The 15,807-nt window shown below is 41.9% G+C and overlaps 1 protein-coding gene across 1 annotated transcript in view; it reads right to left on the reverse strand.

The window, feature by feature from the left end:
- taf2 (TAF2 RNA polymerase II, TATA box binding protein (TBP)-associated factor) overlaps nucleotides 1–15,807 on the reverse strand; it is a 31,376-nt gene that overhangs the window by 7,990 nt on the left and 7,579 nt on the right. Inside the window, exons 13-24 of the mRNA XM_086154919.1 lie at nucleotides 14,847–14,961; nucleotides 14,308–14,417; nucleotides 13,525–13,590; nucleotides 12,871–12,997; nucleotides 12,669–12,794; nucleotides 9,890–10,030; nucleotides 9,041–9,151; nucleotides 8,732–8,925; nucleotides 8,416–8,555; nucleotides 6,337–6,406; nucleotides 6,142–6,251; nucleotides 1,954–2,183 (exon numbers count right to left, since the gene is read on the reverse strand). Coding sequence (XP_086011045.1) covers nucleotides 1,954–2,183; nucleotides 6,142–6,251; nucleotides 6,337–6,406; nucleotides 8,416–8,555; nucleotides 8,732–8,925; nucleotides 9,041–9,151; nucleotides 9,890–10,030; nucleotides 12,669–12,794; nucleotides 12,871–12,997; nucleotides 13,525–13,590; nucleotides 14,308–14,417; nucleotides 14,847–14,961 — 1,540 coding nt within the window. The remainder of the gene's footprint in view (nucleotides 1–1,953; nucleotides 2,184–6,141; nucleotides 6,252–6,336; nucleotides 6,407–8,415; nucleotides 8,556–8,731; nucleotides 8,926–9,040; nucleotides 9,152–9,889; nucleotides 10,031–12,668; nucleotides 12,795–12,870; nucleotides 12,998–13,524; nucleotides 13,591–14,307; nucleotides 14,418–14,846; nucleotides 14,962–15,807) is intronic.

A 15,807-nucleotide genomic window follows, 5' to 3' on the forward strand; every position in this document is an offset into this window, starting at 1 on the left:
CTGTATCCACAGAGCAGCATTGTGTACACTCACAACTGGATAACAAGAACACTTATGCTAGATTGCTGTTTGTTGACTTCAGCTCAGCATTCAGCACAGTCATCCCCCCCCCCCCCCCGAGTTAATCACAAAACTTGTGGATCTAGGAATCAATACCCCCTGTAAATGGATCATGGACTTTCTCACCAACAGACCCCAACATGTCAGGTCAGACTGCAACACATTCATCTCCATCACACTCAGTACGGACACTCCCAAGGGATGTGTGATGAGCCCCTTCACCTATGTTTGGATCCAACTCCATCATAAAGTTTGCAGACGACACAACAGTGATTGGACTAATTAGTGACAATGATGAGTCTGAATACAGGGTAGAGGTAAATCACAGCTGCGTGGTGTGCCAACAACAACCTACTCCTAAACACCAGTAAAACCAAAGAGATCATTGTAGACTTCAGAGTGGAGAAAGGAGACACTCATTTCCCCCTCCACATCAATGGCGTAGAGGTGGAACAAGTCTCAATCTTCAAATTCCTGGGGACCCACATCTCTGAGAACCTGTCCTGGACAACTAACACCTCCAATTTGATTAAGAAGGCCCATCAGCGTCTCTTGTTTCTCAGGACAATGAAAAAGAACGATGTATCTGCTGATATCCTAGGTAACTTCTACTGCTTTATGATAGAGAGTATCCTGACCAACTATGTGACAGTTTGGTATAGGAATTGCTCTGTTGCTGATTGCAAGGCGCTACAGAGGGTAGTGAAGACCACCCAAAGCATCACAAACACTCAACATCCTGCTATAGAGGATGTCTATAAGAAGAGAAGCCTGTGCCAGACATGCAGCATTCTCAGTGACTCCTCTCATCCATCAAACAGATTCTTCCACTTCCAACTCCTTCCCTGGCAGCTGCTCATCTGGTTATACTATTTATACTTGTATATTCTGTAATATTCTGTATAATTGTTCATGTAACCTCTCCACATTATTCTTTCTATAGTTACAGTATAAGACCTCTGTATATTTATAGTTCAATGTGTGTATTGGTATCTGTTAATCATACTAAATCACTATGTATTGGTGCATAATCTGCACATAACAATTATCCACCTTACTTGCACTAGCTGTACATTTTCTGCTCTTATTGTATCCACCCCTACTTGCACTAGCTGTAAAATAAATAAATAAGTAAATTGAAAAAAAAAAAATGCATTTATCCGTAAATACTGCAGATTCTGTACATATGCACTTCTGCTTTTTACACTTCTGATTAGATGCTAACTGCATTTTACTCTGTATTACTCTGCATGTTACTCTGTATCCTTACATGTCCAATGACAAAGTTAAATCTAATCTAATCTAATATTTATCTTTAATGTTGATTTCCCAGGCGTGCAAGTTGTCCTCACAATGGGCACTGTCGCCCACCCCCTTACAGATGTGGGTTTTTTAAAGTTCTTTTTGCTGGTAAAAATCTGGGTGGTCCTTTCCTCCAATTTAAAAAACAATAATAAAAAGAAACTCAGACTCATCAGAAGAGCACAGTGTTTTCTGTTTCTGCATCAGATGGATGACTTTTGGATCTGGAAAAATCCACGGCTTCACATTTTTATTATTTTATTGATTTATTATTATTATCAATTGATTTATTTACACAATTTCTATTTTGTGATATTGTTAATTATGATGGTTTTTTTAGATTTTTTTTGTATCTATGTCATTTGTTGAGCATGTAAATTGGGTGAAATGTTATCTTGTACATTAAAGAAAATGGTAAAAACAATACTATTTGATTTCTTTTATAAGTGTGTTGATCGCTGATAAAGGGGGTGTATAAAATTTAACCTAGGGCACCAGGTCTTTTTTTGTAAATAAAGGTGGTTGATTCTTGATCTCTTTCTTCCCTTTACAGTTCATGATATACCCAAACAGGTTTTTGGCCATACTTACAGTGGCGTAACTCATGCCGACACCATGAATGCCAATGCTGGCGGGTGTGTCGATGACTGCGCCGACACCCAGCTCAGGCTTGATGGTGGGGTTCAAGACAGCTTTCTTCTCCTTCAGGTTCAACACCAGGCCGAGCTCCGGTAGGGGCAGGCAGGAGGGACGGGTCAGGCCAAACAAGACGTTGTAGAGATTCATGGCATCACAGCGCAGCCGCCAGTCATGCGAAGTGCCTGGAGGAACACCCGGCAAAGTCATTCATTCATTCATTGTCTATAGTCACATTTTTATTTTATAGCGCCAAATCATGTACAGCAGATACCAGCTCAATGCAGGCATCCTTCTGCCTCAACCGGGTGGGGTACAAAGAGACAGAAAGCCAGAGAGTGATGGGGGGAGGGCTCGAGTTACATCATGGATTCGTTCCCAAGGTCTCATTTGAGGGGATTTGATGCAAATTGGAAGTACCATAGCCTAAGTCGCATACCTAGCCTAAAACATCCCAAAGTCATACATATGTCAAGAAACAGAACTAGACTGTAGGGAAATGAAAGGGGGAACATAATTATAGCATAGAAAAATGACAAAAATTAAACTAATGAAAAAACAAACGTGAACAATCTCCAATGCAATTTGTAAGTCAATTTCATGGGAGCCAATCCTTCCACATCCTCAGGGATGCAAACACTATCATTAGTAATAGTCCTGACTGGGATTCGAATTAAGTTCAATTCTTCGCCAATGATTGTTGGCTTTTCTCCCTTTTTTCCCCCTTTTAATAACCTTTAATTCCACTTGTAATATAATGGGTTTCCTAGCTTTATGTTTGGGGGCCATATTGAAGGCTAAAAAGTCACAAAAAAGTGCACGACGCAGTGAAAATAAAAAAGTGAAAGCGCGGACATAAACATAGCATGGGGTACAGAAGAGTGTGTGCTTGAACCAGAGCGAAACCACCTCTCCCCGAGAAATGTTGCAGAATGGTGGACACTTTTGATGCACTCCAAAACAAGTTTGCCTGCGATATCTGAATTTCATGTTGCTCTGCTTTGAATCAAAATTGTATTTTCTTGCTGCTGTGAGGTCGAAACACTGCAAGTTGAGGACAACTCACTGAACTGCCTCTGACGCTCACCTGCCCAGATGACAGTTTCTGCCACCATCCAGTGACCAGCCAGGTGTCTTTCCACCTCTATATTTCCAAGAGGCCTTCTAAAAATGTCTTGCCTTGAACGAATTGTACTAATTATTAGTATAAAGTAGGGCCAGGTACAAAAATAAATGGGGCCTAAGAGCATGATGTAGCGAGTGGAGAAGGGAACAAAGGTAGAAAAATGAAGGAGAAGAAAACACAATGGGGGGGAATGTGCTCACCCCAGGCGGCACGTTCTTGAAACCGCACTTTTTTTATTTCTCTCTCTCAAAAAGACCAGTCCAGCACAAATAAATGCAGATTTATGAGCTGAGAGTTAGAATGAATTTAACACAATAGTGCCGAAATTAGACAACACAAAGACGCAGGCGCCGGCTGGAAGGAGGGGTTGGGGGTGGCCTGTGGCTTTCGGAGCAGCTTAATAAACGTTCCAACAGCAGAAAGAGGCTCAGAGTTTGTGTTCTTACAGCACTGACCTTCAGTCGATGAAACATCATCCTGCACAAGTGTGTGTGTTTTTAACACATTGGGGGTGCTGTGGGTTGTGAGGGGAAGGGAATAAAACAACTAAACATATTTTCATGATGTAGTATTTCAAGTGAACATGCTCTGGTTAGACGCCTGTTTCAACTGGCAGTGCTGGCCGATGGCTGAGCCGTCACCCGCACTGACTGACCCGAAAATAAACTGAGAAATAATGACCAGCCGCTAGTGCTGTTCATCCGCTGCACTTATAAATCAATAAATGAAATAAAACTGCAGCCAGAGCTCGGTGGCCTTCAGGAACATGAAACATTGAAGGCGTACTTGGAATGAGTGTTTGGTTTGTGTGTGTGGGGGGCTGTGTGTTTGGACTGGCACATGATAATGGTCTGAGACGCATGGGACCCCCAGGAAGGTAATGAAACCTTAGAATGTAATGGGAAAAAACACAGCCGCGTACAGGCACTGCACCAGAAACGTAGCCCTTAATGATGAGTCTCATCATGATTCCAGCGGTGTTACTGAGGTAATGCCAACAGTTCACCATGAAATGGTTAGCGTGGAAGGGGTTCCTGGCTGGGATGTGTAATAATTCTCGCATGTGTAATACTTCTCGAATGTTCTGGGTTGATTGATGGGGGGGGTCTCACGCCATGTGGATGTACCTGGAACACCTTCTTCTCCAATGTGACCGATAACTGTCTTTGCATCACTGCTGGTGCTGCATTCACGCATGTGAAGTTTGCTGTCCATCCCATCCCGCTTGTGACTCCAAGATACTCGTAACAAGGGGTGAAAGTGAGCCCTTACGTTCCGGTGCTGCCTACCACTAAAAGATTCAGTGGGGGTATGCAGAATCAGGAAGATGGGAGAGCAGCTGCCTGCTATAAGATTCAAAGTGCTTACTGTCACATGTACAGTGTAGAAACAAGTTTCTCTGTACAGTGAAATTCCTATGCAGTGCGTTGGGATATGTGCTGGCATATGTGCTGGTGGGGTGCTATAATGCCCTCATTCAGAACCAGTCCCAGCTCCACTCTGGGTCTTAAAATAGATCCATTAGCAATTTGCTGTGTTGAAAACTACTGCTTAAAAAATCCTTTTAACTCATTCCGAATTGTTTGGGAACTGTCCGTATTGTACGGAGCCTTGGCCAGGGTTTCCCGCTCTTCCTCAGGGCTCTTGCCCTACTCCCCCCCCCATCCCCTCGGAGAGCCTGGTGAACCCAGGCCTTCCAAACATGTAGCACACATTTAAAGTCTTCGTTTGTTGCAAAATGTCCCGGTTAAAACCAGTCGGCGAGTAAGCAGTTGTGTTTCATTTTCTTTTGTTCAAGTTAGCTTTTGAGCTAACGACTGGAGATTTCGCTCAGCAGTGCGTCAGTACACATGTATATCTTCCAAGACACTGCGGTTAGCTATGGGAATCGGTGCATTTGATTTATTCCACTGGGACATTTTCCAGAAACTCGAGGAGAAGAAGAAATGCGTCAGGAAATGCTGCCTGTGCCGGGACAGGACAAAAAATGTATTATACTAATGGAATTACAGTTTCCTTGTGATTCTCTGGTTTACCATATTGTCAAGTGTTTTGAATTCTTGCCTACTCCATAGGCCTACAGGTAATCTACGGTAAAATATTCGAAAGTTTTTATTTGTCTGAGTTTTGACTTTAAAAGCAACTAAAAACAACTGACGACACAGTTCTAGACTGTTTTTTTTTTTTTTTTTTTATAAAATGAACTCAGATAATTCCCATTCACACCTATACCATAAATGCACTTCTCTCATTCCTCCCACTCTTCCCGTCCTAACTGCAAACATGTCTCTCCATCAATGCATGATTGTAATCTTCTGTCTTCTCCTGAGTCTCGGGGAAGTAGCTTGATCTACTGCGGTGGCCCTGCTGGGTGTTTTGAAAACTTTAAAGCTATTATTGCATCATGCCGCTAGGACTATGTGGCTGCTAGTGCTACTACTATTATTTTTGAGATTTTTCGGCCTGCCCCTCCCAACTCATACCACTCCCTGTCACTTTCACACTCTTGCTTTCAACCTCCCTCATTCTCTCTTTCTTCCCAATCCAGTCAAGACAGAAGGCTACCTCCACTAAGCTGTGATCTGTCAGAGGTTTCTGCACAAGGCAGTTTTTCCTTGGCGTTGTTGCCAAGTCATTGCTCATGGGTGGTATGTTGGGTTTCTGTCAATCAAGAGTGTGATCCAGACCCGCTCTAATTGTAAGCGTCAAACAAATTTGTTGTGATTTGCCACAGTAAAAATAAAATCTGACTATAGACAATTAATGAATTTGTAACCTTCTAATACTGGTTGGTATATAAATAAATTCTGACTGGACTGGATAGTGATGGAGGTGACAATACAAGGTCCAGTCTTCTGGAAGACTTTCACAACATATAAATTGAGTGTACAACGTGAGAGACAATTGGGGTTTCATTACAATGAACAAAAGAATTTGTGTTGTGGTCTACAAGTGCAGGAAATGGCACAAGTAACACTGCTTAGGCGATATTTTATTCTTTGTGTGCATTTGCCTACCCGAGTTCATGAGCTTCCAGAGTTGGTCAACCAGCGCCTCATTACACAGACTTGAATCTGCTGTCTTGGTGAATGGCGGGTTTTTACACAGCATGCCCAGGACCTTGTGTCTGTTTGGGACAAAAAAAACACGGTCGAAAAGTGTCAGTCATTGGGTGTGCCTGTGCATGTGTGTGTGCGCGCGTGCTCACTGACCTGATGTAGTGAACTGGGTCACCCTGAACCATGTTGAGAAGCCACTGCAACTCCGCTGAGCTCCTCTCAACTACAGAGTTATATTGTGGAAAAAAGAGAGAACCACTGAGCACATGAAGGTTCTCAAGGTACAACTTTCACATGTGGACATAAAACAAAATATGTGACAAATAATACATATAACCCATATTAGGATTTTTTTTTAAAGGTTATGACAGGACATTTGTCTGTGACCAAGAAAGCTGATCTTGACCATTTGGTGACGGCCAAAAGGTCATAATGCTGAAAAAAGGAATACGGAGCTAGATTGATTGTGCTTTCTAATATCTGAAACCTTTGAAACTTAGCGTAAGAGTTTTCTTTATAAGTAGTCAAGTCAAACACGTCACATAACATGTGATGGGATTATGAGGCTATATTTGAGGCTATATATGTATTTGGGTAGAAGACGGATGGATAGCAGAAATATTTAATCAGCATTAGTATGTTTCTAGGCCGGATACCTTTTGTGTTAAACCAGATTAAAGATTTCAATGTGATGAGAAGATGACAATTTCAAGAAAGACTATGCTAAAATGAAATACTATACTGTGTCTGGAAACACAACCAATTTGCATTCTGTATAGAAAAAGAGTTCCAGGAAATGTCCTCGCTAATCCCTTTACCAAGAAACAAAGAGGTTTCTCTGAATAAGGTTAGGTCTTGTAAGGGGTGGAACTTGATTGAAAAAAAATTAAGCCATTTAATCACATTTTAAATCACATACAATACAGTGGAAAATTGACTCACTAGAGCCCAAACTTTTTCAATATAAAAGCTGTTGCTGAATTGATCTTCTGTGTAATGAGCCGAGATCTGAGTTACAACTGAGTGGGATGAGCATTTGACACCGACATGGCTACCGCTGTCCCTGCAGTAGCATTCAAAAAAATTTTGAAACGACATTCACTCCATCTCTAAATTTAGTTTGGCAAAAAAGCATAGCATAGTGTGAAAGTTAAATTTAACAATACATTATGGCATTAAATGTGCTGCAAGTAAATTAAGTGATAGAGCACCAAATAAAAAATGAAAAACTCCCCCCACTTATCTTAAGCCACATAAAAAAAAAATTATGATAAAAAAAAAAGAAAAAAGAAAAAAATTGGTAACTTTTCTTTTTGGCTGGGACAGATTAATAGCATTGTAATTATACAAACAAATAACCAGTAAACTCGTAAGTCAAGGTTTCTGCTGTATTTACCACGAGAAAAAAGCAAATGTAAGTTTGTTTGATGAATTGATTTATATCCATAATCTTAAACTTCAGAATTTTGTTTATTTCAGTCTTATAATCTGTCTTCGACACACACAAACAGATGAGAGCAGCAAAACACACATGTCTCTTTATGAATCCCCAACCAGCTGCTTTGTTTGTTGACACATCGCAGGTAAAAAGCATTTGAAAGATATATAAATCTTTATTCATAAAATCATACTTCATATAATTTTAAGATTATATTCCATTATATAAAATGTGGCCCAGCGATTGACTGATGACCAGTCTAGAATGTACCCCGCCTCTTGCTCGATGGCAGCTGGGATAGGCTCCAGCATCCCCCTCTAAAGGATAGTATAGTTTCAGCGGTCAATAATGGATGGATGGATGGATAGATTGATATATGTCATTCTATAAATTATATATACAAATAACCGAGATAGGACACTTGCAGTTCAGTTGTTGGTGCGGGTATCCCTCCAATCGGAAGATTGGCAGTTTAATCCCTGGCTCTTCCTGTTTTAATGTCGAAGTGTCCTCGGGCAAGACACCAAACCCCCAACTGCTCCCAATGGCCTAGCTAGAGCCTTCCATGGCAGCACTGCTGCTATCGGTGTGAGAGTGTGTGCGTGAATGGGTCAATGTGATCCAGTGTAAAGCACTTTGGAACCGCGAGATGATTATGAGACTATACAAGTGGGACCGTTTACCATCTATATGCTAATTATCTGTCTCAAGCTTTAAATATCAATAAAGCAAGATAATGGAATCTCGTTTCAGTCGGCATGATGTGATTCAGTGTGCTCTAGAGTCATACGTGCCTCTCGTGTAGTCCACCAGAGCGTCCAGGGCGGCTATGCGAACATCAACAAAGTGTCCGTACTCTGCGTAGGATTTGAAGAGCGACGGGTCACTGGGAATGTGACCGTTCTTCTGAAGCTGGCGAATGGCTTTCAGACAACTGGGGAGGGAAAGATTTCATGAAAATGTGGGTGAGTGCGCGAAAACAATCATATTCTTGCCGGCATATTTCAGACACCCCTCAGGCTCCCCCTGCCCACACCTCCAGCGAACTTGACTAAAAAAAAAAACAAAAACAAAATAAAAACACTGGAATTGAACGCCTAGCTCTCATACCTGACAGTGATGGTGTTCCTGAAGCTGGGCAGCAATTTCTCCATGTTCAAGAAGCGTGTGATCTCCTCCAGGATGAGCCGCACATCAGCGCTCAAGTTGTCCACGGTGCGTACCTCGTTGTTAATACTTATGGCAGGAGTCAGGGAGTTGGTGAGCGCCTCGATCAGATCTGCGCGGTAGTAGTTGTCTGAAAACTTAAAAACCAAAACAAAGGAAGAACTTTTTTCATTTAGTGATTATGCATGATTTAGTTTGATCATTTTTACTCCTTATACTGCTGAATATACACTGGGTGCCTGATTTAACTACCTTGTTTTTTCTGTTGTCATTGTACTTGATGAGATCCAGTATGAAGTTGAGGACATCTTTGGGGCAGAGATTCTGGACGTCTCGGAGTAACGCCATGGCCACAGGCATGGTCTGGTGTGGAACACGGAAATTAAACTACAGTAGTAACATGCAAGACAGATGGAGTCACATATTTTTTTTAAACTGCATTAAGTCCACTGTAGCCACTGTGACTAGTACACCCCTTCATTTTTTTGAGAAGTTGTTTATTCGCACCGTTTTCTGAAATAAACAGCATCAAATCTCTTAACATTTGTACAAGCGGATGCAAAAAAAAAAAAAAAAAAGGTTACGTAACCAGTTCCTTGGTTATCTGTTATCTTTGTCAGTCAATGTTTCCATGGATACATTACAAGGGGTTGCTCTTTAGCCGAAGACCTGTTTGATTTTTTTTTTTTACTGTGTTCTGGATCAGAAACAAGAATAGTTATAATTAGATATGCATGATCTCAAAACGCATGATTGATAGTCTCTTAAGCCAAATAAAAAACCTGGGCCTATTTTCACAAAAGTTGGCAGGCAATGAAACTCGGACCACGGAAGAACATGTTCAATTTCAAGGCACGTTTTTTTGTCCGCCCACCCCACCAACCCTCTACCCCTACTTACTCTCACTGAGAGGGATAGGTTTTGACGGTTTCATTATTTTCTCTGGATATATCCTGAAACCCCCCTTATTAAGAAAAATAAGGCATATTTAATATTATCTGTTCATGTGTACCAGCTTGTGGAGCCAGGTTGGAGGTGGGAGGGGGTTAGAATTATCAGGTCTGCACATTCTCCCGCTCCTATTAACTTACAAATTTATACCTTTTGAAGAAAGTAGCTCTGGAAGTTGATGAAGTTGTTGGTCTTTACGATGTTGGGACAGCTTTTGCAGCAGAACATTCTGGTGAAAAGCGACTTCATGGCTGGTGGACCCTGCCACGTGCTCACCATGGCGTTGGCGATCTGCAAGGACAACTTTTAACTTAATGCCACTGACACGTGATGGTAACTGAGTGTTAGGTTTCCTCCGATTCCTATCATGGCTGCAGCGTAATGGTTTAATGTGTCGAATGTGAAGCTGTTCCTGCCGAATGCTGGAGCTAGACTGGCGTCAGGTTATTGGTGATATAGAGAATTAACAGAGAAGGAAAAAATATGCCTGACCAGTTTTGGCCTCTGGACAAGCTGAAACTTCTGCAGCGACAATGGAACTACAATTCCAAAAGGAAAATGTGTGAATGAGGATTACAGGTATGAGAAACCGGTGGCTCAAATGGTCTTCCGAACAGGAAATTGGGGAGGGTGAGGTGATGTGGGAGGGGGGAGCGGTGTCACCAACACAGGATGTTGTCATTTGCTATGATAAATAAAGGTAGGTATGCGCCCAATTATGTTTTTTTGCGCGTGTGTATGCACACGTTCGTAAGTGTAGCCCACATGTGCGAGTATTTTCACTGTTCTTTCCCAGATTTTCTGCCAGGAGGGTTTGGCTGCTCCTTCCTCCTTCCCCGTGTATTTTCGACCAACAAGCAAGTTTTATTAATGGTGCCAATAATAATGTCCCCCCTGCGGATTATAGTTAGTCATATTTCACTTCTTGGTTAGTTTGGGTAGTGTGTGTGCATGTGTGTGTCTCTGTGTATAAGGCCATAAGGAAAGTCTAGTGGGGGCTCTGCGGCCCAAAACACAAAAAAACGTCATGAAAGGGAAGTGCTGCCATTTCAACCTTCGCTTGTTATCATGCTGTGAAAATATTGGTTCAGGTGGAGCTCCAGTGGCAGATATCCAGCAGGGTGGGGGTAAGTTGGGACCTCACCAAATCCAGGGAATATGGGATTTGCAGCAGCAGCAGCCGCAGAGAGGGGGTTTATTCGCTCGGCTGAGTCGAGGCACGACAGGGGTTAAACCGGTGGGTGGCATCGCCAGCTAGGAATGTCTGTGTAGTTCTCCTTCTGTTAATCTTCTGTCTTTCACAATATGCTTTTGATTAGTTTTTTTTCCACTGATCACATAGAATAATGATGAGATGAAGGGATGGTGTGCTGCTTCTCCATCGGTCACCTCTTAACTACATTTAAGGTAGTGAAGTTTCAATTATATCTGTACATGATTAAGGATTTTCCTGTGTGCCCTTCACTTTACAACCAATGGCGGATCTCAAACAAACTGAGATCATTTGGTTGTTGTATGACATCTAGTGGTAAAGTTCCATACACTGATATGGTCAAGCGTTGGGTAACACGGTATCTTGGATTAAATATTTTCAGTTTAGTGTCTATTACTATCACAATACCAAGTTATTTCGCAGGACAAAATAAAATAATTACAGATTGGGGGACCTGAATAGACTTCATGTCAGCAATCCCACTAATTTCCACTCCCACTGCTTTATCGAACTGTATCAACCCAACATCGATGCACAAAAATGACCACAATCACACCTGGTCTGGACTGTCGTTTCCCTTCACACCAATGTGACCTTTCAGGTATAACAGAAGATCCACAGGCACTTTGAAAACCTGTCTTCATACAGTCATACAAACTTAACAGAAACCAGCATTTTACTCACAAGGACTGCAGTATGTGGTGCAGATTTGAGACCCCCCCCCCCACCAATTTGCCGCTGAACATATTAACATTGTCCATGAGGATCTCTGCATAAAAGCACTTGAAGTACTGCAGCAACAAAGACTCCCAGCACACAAACACCAGAACAGACACATTTGACCATCTGCCTTTCTAAAAATCATTCTGTCAGGAGAGATATGTTTTTAAAATACTTTATGAGATACAATTTTACAATGGTAAGCAAGCCACAAATATAATGAAGATTTATGGCTGACGAAGTGTGCATCTTGCCAATTATATTCATCGTATGAGTACTTCATTTATCCAAGAAGAGCCTTTTTTTTGGAGCTACCCGTCCAATCATATGACCACAAAAAGTCTTCTATTGAGGGTAAACTGTTTAAGAGCTCATAGACCAGGGGTGCGATTGGGTACAGGTCGATCGCATATTCTCTGCGGGTTGATGGCGGAGCCCTGCCTTTTAACATGAGCTCTACAGCGCACAGGAGACCGCACAACGAAAAAACGATTTAATTGTGAGCCACAGAATACACTACAGTACAAGTAGTGTGGGTAGATCACATGTCATAAAAAAAATAGCTGTTAGTGTATCATCCATCCCCACTGTGGCATTTGGCACTTGATTGACATATAATACACCCAGTCTGAGATCTCGATCCAAATACCATTTGAGGCTGGCGACCAGCAACTGTCTGGATTATGTAACCCTTGCAGATTTCTTTCAGCGCAAGACATCATCAAAGTAAGGTAATGGCCAAAAATATACACAATTGTACTCTGGCATACATGTTCCTGCTATTACGCCGTGCAACAAAATATGTTTTAAATGTAGAGTATACTCCGTATATGAATAAATAAATATAAATTTCAAATTTTCATTGTTGGTGGATCATTTTGAAAATTAGCTCACCTGCAACAAAACTTTGGGCATCCCCTGTTGCAGACAATAGCACAGGTCCAAGGCCATAATGTGCACATGACCAGGCTGGAAAAACATTTTGCCAACACGTACCTTGGCCAAGCAGAAGCACGCCTGCATGCGCACTTTGTAGAAACATTGCTCTTGTTCCAAAATGTCAGTCAAGGCCAGCCTCGACGCGGGAGTCGGGAACTTTTCAAGCGCCGAGATGGCCTCCTCCTGACAGACGTAGAGTGTTTGATGCGGTCACCCGACAAATGGAAAACTGGAGACGCATGTGATGAGTGCCACCCACCTGCGCGACCACGTCCCTCTCGTAGCGGAGCTGATACTGCCACATGAAGTCGGCCTGCTCAAACTCCACCTTCCTCAAAATGGACATGTCCGGGTCAATCCGGATCCAGAGGAGAGGGGAGTCGGCACTGCAGAGGAAAGAGGAAATGGACAGGAAGGATGTTTATTCACTGGCAATAACAGCAGTATCAATATTGGAAGTTTTGTATCAAAAACTAGGAGGAAAAACTACATGAAGGGACAAAAGGGGACCTGTTAGCTGACCAGTCGGAATAAATATATAGAAATTATCTGGTTCACTGTGCAGAGTGGAGTGGATGCAGTGAAAAACTTTTTTTTTTTGATCAGTCATAATTATATGAGAAAGAAGAAATTTGTAGTTGAAAACTTGTGTGTATCCTGCCCAAATATTCCCACAAGGTAACAAAATGCATCATCCCCTTGTCTTGCTAAAATAAAAATCATCTTCCCAACCAGGAGGGGACTTTTTTCTGCATCTATAGCCACCTCAGTTCATCTGCTGTTCCAATATTGCATGACATTTACTGAAAATGCATGCACGCTGGCACTTGCAGGTGAGATGGCAGAGCACACACTCATTTTCATCCTTGCAATGAATTAAAAATTGAGATACATAGCGGTAATGCTTTCTCACTCCATAGCAGATAGATCCATGTCAACTTCCTCGCCATTCATTAGAGGGATCTTCTTTTTCTTGTTTCTGGGGGGGAAAAAAAACAACAAAAAAACAATAACAAACTATGATTAGTATCGGGTGGCGTGGTGATGCAGTTCTTAGTGCTTCTGCCTCACAGCAAGAAGGTCCATGGTTGGTTGGATTCCAACAGGGCACCTTTCTGTGTTGGGTTTTGCCTATTCTCCTTGTGTCTGTGTGGGTTTCCTCCCAAAATTCCAAAACATGCTGCAGGTTCATTGGAGACTCTAAATTACCCCAACGTGTGAATGATTGTCGACCCCTGAAATGAGCAGTCTGGTGGGGAACATCCTTCGGATATCTCCCAAATATGGATTTGTCAAATCGGACAGTTGATTGGTCAATTCCACCATTCAAGATGAAAACAGTGCCATCCAGTGGTGAGATAACTAGACCTCCCATTTGACACCTGGCATTGTATTTGGTGCCCTAAAGTAAATCAATTAAAGCTGTATCCAAAAAGTCCATGCATATACCTACCACACACACGCACGCACGCACGCACACACGCACGCACACACTTAGCATTCAACAATCACCATAAGCCCTTATAATTACATAACCAAATCAGAAATTTGAGTCGCCGTCAAAAGGTGGTCATGCTGTTATGGATATGAATGTTATGTTTTTTTTTTCTGATTTACATATTAACATTCTACCATAGCTATATCATAAATTTGGGGACAAAGTGATAAATGCAAATATGTAAAAACACATATAAACCTTCTGCTCTTGGAGTGGCAGGGGATGTCATGCTTAAGGCTGTTCTCTTCAATCTGCAGCGTGTGATTGAAGGAGCCATCCAGCTCCTGCACTGTCACTTTGATGGGACCCTGTGGCAAAACATACACAACAGCTCAAATCTTCGCGTGGTGAGTAAATAGCTAAAGATTGAATTTTGGCACTGATTTGTCAAAAATTGAAAGTATCTGAAATCATCAAAGACCTAAACGTTGTGAAACTGTTGTATTCAAATGAACATGCACTTACGAAACTACATCTACGTTGTGCATCCAACCATCTAAGCAGAAAATACATGTTTTGTGGACGTTTAATTTTTGTATTAAGCATTCATCATTATTGATGATGGACTGAGAGGTAGTAAGGTTTTTATGTTCCTATGAAGAGGTCAAGATATTGGATTTTATCAAAGCATATGCATTCATTTTCATTTCTGTGCGGTGTTTTGAGACTGACTGTTCAGTTGCGCTTTTGGAGACGCGACTCCGATGCAATCTCTCTCTATCCGCCCACAGACCCACCACATATTTCTGCGTTCCGGGTGAGGTGTAGTCTTGACGGATCTCCAACTCCAGCACATTCCTCTTCCTGTTGAAGGCGAAACTGCCAAAGAATTTCACCACAGCACTTTGGTCTCTGGGTGTGAAAGGTTAAGGCTGGAAATAAATAAATAAATAAATAAATAAATAAATATTGTAAAGCGCCGGCACATGCACTGTGACCTTTACATTCTGTTTCCCGCTGAGCTTACTGCTGTCTAGGGGGGCTTCTAGTTCATTAAAAGGGTTGAGGTGGCACACAGCCGCACAGAATAGCTTTTATATTTTCCTGTCATTTTAACAACAGTGTTTGCCAGATGACCTTTTGAGGTCATGTATACATTTTGTTTTTTAATGATTTTTTTTTAAAGTCCGTTCTCCATCTGCGTGTGGGAATAAGTTTCCATAAACTGGCCCAAAGTGTACATGATTTTACCGCTTCTTGGCCTTTAACTAACAATAACAGATCTCTCATCACTGCAATTATATCCTCCCTTCTACGGCACTCAATAACGGTTTTGTATCCACTGTAAACTACAGCAGAGCCAAACACACCATTATAATCTCCTTCTTTTTCTTTCATGTGCTTCCTTCAGGAGTTGCCCCAGCTTCATGTCCTTTGTCACCCCATCTATAAACCTCCTCTTTGATCTTCCTCTAGACCTCCTGGCTGGCAGTTCCAACCTCTGCATCTTTCTACCAATATTCACGATTCCTCCTCTGTACATGTCTGCCTTAACCTCCAAACATGTGACATATGATGTCCCTCTGATGAACCTATTCCTGACCCTAGCCCCCCTCCTCACTGTCAAAGAGAACCTCAACATCTTCACCTCTGCTACCTCCAGCTCTGCGCCTGTCTTTTCCTCAATGCCAGTCTCTAAACATGACAACATTGCTGGTCTAACCACCATCTTCTTCCCCTTTTCTTTCATTCCAGCTG

Source organism: Fistularia commersonii, chromosome 11 (assembly GCF_037954325.1).
Source record: "Fistularia commersonii isolate RoL2024-O1a breed Wild chromosome 11, RoL_Fcom_v1.0, whole genome shotgun sequence".
Classification (NCBI taxonomy): domain Eukaryota; kingdom Metazoa; phylum Chordata; class Actinopteri; order Syngnathiformes; family Fistulariidae; genus Fistularia; species Fistularia commersonii.